The 4,834-nt window shown below is 41.4% G+C and overlaps 1 protein-coding gene across 1 annotated transcript in view; it reads left to right on the forward strand.

The window, feature by feature from the left end:
* Nucleotides 1-1,707, forward strand: part of SLC26A3 (solute carrier family 26 member 3) — a 26,130-nt gene extending 24,423 nt beyond the window's left edge. Inside the window, exons 18-19 of the mRNA XM_084897772.1 lie at nucleotides 511-653; nucleotides 1,248-1,707. Coding sequence (XP_084753898.1) covers nucleotides 511-653; nucleotides 1,248-1,271 — 167 coding nt within the window. The 3' untranslated portion in view covers nucleotides 1,272-1,707. The remainder of the gene's footprint in view (nucleotides 1-510; nucleotides 654-1,247) is intronic.
* Nucleotides 1,708-4,834: the final 3,127 nt, after the last annotated feature.

Consider the following 4,834-nt stretch of genomic DNA (forward strand, 5'->3'; position numbering starts at 1 on the left):
TAACTCACTAGGCTCCTGCCTAAAAGAAAGTGGATTGATTTTCTTCAAAGAACTACTAAAAGTTTTTCTAATTTTTTATTGTTATTGTTAATTCTCACTCTATGATTTTCCCCCCATTTATTTTTATAGAGAGTGAAAGGGAGGAGGAGAGACACAGAGAGAGGAACATCGATGTGAGAGAGACACATCAATTGCTCCTGCAACCGAGACCAAAATCGAACTTGTGACCCTTCAGTCCATAGGCCGACGCTCTAACCCCTGAGAAAAACCGGCTAGGGCAGTTTTACTCATTTGAATATTTTTCTTCAGTCTTTTTACTTTAAGGAATTAAATATATACTTTTATTAGAGAGGTATCCTCTAGTTCCGGAAGACACTGTACTACTGATGGTACGCTGGCATCATACCACTGCAAACGCCAAACACTTAACCAAACGCTTATGAAATGTAAGTAAAGTTTAAAATTAATTTACACTAAAATTTAAAATTATTTTTTCTTCTCTCTCTTCAGATGATTTCATTGAGAAGCTCCAACGGTGTGAGTTTTTTGATGATGAAGTCAAGGACTCAATATTCTTCTTAACCATCCATGATGCTGTTTTGCACATTTTGATGAAAAAGGATGACAGTACTTCCAAGTTTAATTACAATCAGGTACCAGCTCTGGGTGACTTTGACGTTTGTATAACCAATCAGAGAGCCTCCCCAGCAACCCTCTGTCCAGTAGTGGGATTGAGAATTGTCACCTCGTTTTCGAGGTTAAAGTATCGGAACAGAATTTAAACCTGAGGCCTGATCAAAGCTTTAGAACCAACGTCAGCTCCTTGCCTTGTAGACAGGGGTCAGCCTCCAGGGGTGATTTATGTAGAAGCTGAGTGTGCTTGGCCAACAAACACACATAGCCCCGCGGAGTTTGTGTGTCCCCTGACACAAACGTAAAGAAATGCATTTACAAGTTGCATTGTTCCTTTGTTAAATCAGGCCTTTGAAAGATACTTACTGTTACAACCTGGTGTCACATGTTTTTTTCATGTTAACCAAGTAGCAATGAAAGGTACTTGATTATTACAATGCAAGACAAAAAATGTGATGATTCTGTCAAATTCCAGCTCTAAACCTAACCCTAATTTTATCATATAGACCACATTTTAAATACAAGATCTGATTATTGAAAGGGTTAGAACTTCAGACAAGAAAAAAAAAAAAAAAAACACCTCAAAAAAGCAAGAACTTTCTGTCTTCTTCCAGGTACCAGCTGAAACGAAATTCTAATCAAAATGTGATCCAGAGGGCTTCTCATCTGACCATCACGCACAGAACAACTTTATACCCAGAAAGTTATTGATGTATTCATACATTGTATGAAGAATATTGTTATTGGACACAATTACGTTTCAAACTTTGGAACAAGATTGTTCTAGCTTGATATATTTTTTCACATATGTAGTATAAAATTATGTAAATACTCTTAATTTTATAAGCTTGTAGATTTATCAAAGGAAGACAATTTTTGTGTTTATATGTATTTTTGTAGCATTGACAGATTTCTATCCAAATCACTGCTTTCACGCATGTTTTATGAGACCACTGCTTTGAATCTTGTAATTTATACTGTTCATACAGTATGTCATTAATACAGCTCCACTTAAAAAAAAATCCATTTGTACAGTAGGTGTGTCGTTCTATTAAATTTCTTGTATGCTTTCTGAAATACCCTTGCTGCGAGCCCCCTTTCTAACGGTCTGACTGGAAGCTTGCTACATGAGAATTGTCTAAAGCCCCTGTCCAGATTTTTTTTTTTTAATTTTTATTGATTTTTTACAGAGTGGAAGAGAGAGGGATAGAGAGTTAGAAACATCGACGAGAGAGAATCATTTATCAGCTGCCTCTTGCACACACCTTCCTGGGGATGTGCCCGCATCCAAGGTACATGCCCTTGACCGGAATCGAACCTGGGACCTTTTAGTCCACAGGCCAATGCTCTATTCACTGAGCCAAACCGGTTTCGGACAGATTATATGATTATCACTGTAGCTTTTTAAAACATCCAGCCTCTTCTCTGGATTTAGACACAACCTTTTCATTACTATCTTTTGAAGCAAATCCTTTTTTTTTTTTTTTCTTCCACCTCTCCATATGAAAATTGTGTCCACTCATGGAAGATAGACACTAAAAAGGCAAGAAGGTAAAAAGGAAAGGGAATACTTGATGGGTGGCCCCTCCTTCCTGGTCTTCCTGGGAGGAAGGAAAAGAGAGCAGAGGCCAGCCTGACTCTCCCTTCACTGCAGCTCACAGGGCAGGAGGACAGCTCTGCAGCTCCATGTAGCTGGTGCATGAGCGTCAGCACACACGTGCTTCTTTCCTTCCCTGGCACTGCTCTTGGTGCAGACAGTATTAATATAAATATCAGCCCTGACAGAAAGGAGATTCAGGGCCCTCTGTTCAACAGCAGATCACTTTGTCAATGGAAGATGCTGTCTCAGTGGTTTTAGATCACGCCTTTATTTGTTCTCAGAGTACTTCCGTATCCTTTATTAGTGTCTTTACTGCATAGGCTTGTCTATTGGACTTTAAAACCAATTACAGGAAGGCAAAACAAAGGTTTATTACATAGCGACTCTTTAAAAACTAGAATATCGACACTTCTTATAACAACGTTTCTTAAATTTTGAGTCATGGACACCTTTGACAGCCCCGTGCACCCTTCGGGCTTAAGGAAAAAAAGATGTACATACACATATACATTTATATATATAATGCCCAATGAATCTCAGGCTAAGAGCTCTTTCTTTATAGAAGGCGGGAATAAAAATAAAAGCATGGGCCTATTTACCTGTTTGACCCCACCTTTAAAGTATATCTAGGATCAGTTTATTTGATTCTCAAAATAGGCCTCATAAGATGGGTACTATCAATATATTTATTAAGGTGATCAGACATCCCGCTTTTGGCGAGACAGTCCCCACGCGGCGTTTTAAAAAAGTCCCGATTTTTGGAAAGAAAAATCGGGACTTTTTTAAAACGCTGCGGGACGCGAGACAAATTGTTAAAAATCGGGACTGTCCCGCCAAAAGCGGGACATCTGGTCACCTAAATATTTATACTCACTTTTTAGAAAAGCAAAATGAATCAAGCCTCAAAGAGAATAAGGAATTAGTCTAAGTTATATAGTTTCAGATATTAGAGCCATAATTCAGTCTAGACTGTCCGATTCCAGAGCCCAGGCTCTGAACCATTAGAAACATTACCTCCCAAAAGAAATTAAAACTCGTCTAAAAAATAATAAGATGCATACATATGGGCCTAGCCAGTGACCATGGACAACGGGGGTTGGGGGGGGGGGGCATATCTAGGGAGGGGTTTGGGATGAGAATGGGGGAATAAGGACAATTATGTGAGACCATAATCAATAAAAAATAAATAAAAATAAATAAATAAGAATAAGAAATTAAAATCTGACTAAATCTGACCTAGTACGAGGCAGGACTAAACTTAGGAACAATATAGGTGCATTCTACAGATTTGTTCCAAAGTCACTAATTTAGCATTGTATAAGTGTACCCATAAAAGCTATTAGGAAACATATTAATGCCCAGAATTAATCAATATTTTCCTCTCATTATAGTGTGTGTGTGTGTGTGTGTGTGTGTGTGTGTGTGTGTTTTGGTAATACATTTAAAAAATATTTTTTCCTGGCTACTAGACTTTGAAAAAAATATATAAAAAAAACTTTAAGGAAATTTAGGGGTGACTACCATAAATAATTCCTACATAAGTAAGAATGTAAGCTCCTAAAGTGCAGGGACTATACCTATTTTGTTCATCATTATATATCCATGTCTAGTGTGTATATATATATATATATATATATATGCCTAAGCAACTGTTTTGACCAGACGACCAGATGACCAGGCAGTAGCTATGACATGCACTGACCACCAAGGGGCAGACACCCAATGCAGGAGCTGTGCCCTGGTGGTTAGTGCATCCGACAGCCAACCCTCACAGCTGGCCAGCTTCCCACAGTCATTCCTCCCTCCTACCCCCCTCCCCCCCGGCCCTGATCAGCCCCAACCACTAGCCAGGCTGAGGGACCCCACCTGTGCTTGAATTCTTGCACTGGGCCTCTAGTATATATATTTAATTTACATTTCACTATTTTCATATATATAATGTGCCCAATGCACAGATTCATGCATGGGTGAGGTCCCTTGGCCTAACCTGCACCCTTTTGCAATCCAGGACCCCTCAGGGGATGTTGGAATGCTAGTTTTGGCCCAATCTCCAAGGGATGTAGCAGTGTCAAAGTGGCAGGCGGCCAGCGAGAAGCCTGAGCCGGGGCCAGGCACCCTGCTGCTCCTGCCACTGCCTGCTGCTGCCACCACTCAGTAGCACTGCTGAAGAGTCGGGAGGGGGCACCTCCTGCGTTGAGCATCTGCCCCCTGGTGGCCAGTGCATGTCATAGCGACCTGTCATTCCAGTCAACTGGTCATATCAGTTGCTTAGGCTTTTATATATATACTAGTGCCCTGTTGCACAAGACCTGGGACCCCGTTTCCCTGTGCCCCCTAGATCCCCCCCCACCATGGTCCCACCTCATGTGGCCAGCGTACTGCAGGATGGCCCCAAGTCCTGGAGTGCCACCCCGATGCCCCGCCTCCAGGCCGAGCACAGTGGCCATCGGGCCCTGTCCCCACAGGGCTGCAGAAACCCTGGCAGAAGCCATGCTGAGCAGTCACTGGCTGTCCCACCCCCACTGTGCACGCTGCCACCTTGTGGTGGTTTATGGCATGAGGGTCAATTTGCATATTGGCTCTATTGTATAGAATATACAT

The sequence above is a fragment of the Pipistrellus hanaki genome (genome assembly GCF_964339955.1).
Source record: "Pipistrellus hanaki genome assembly, chromosome: 10".
Taxonomy (NCBI): domain Eukaryota; kingdom Metazoa; phylum Chordata; class Mammalia; order Chiroptera; family Vespertilionidae; genus Pipistrellus; species Pipistrellus hanaki.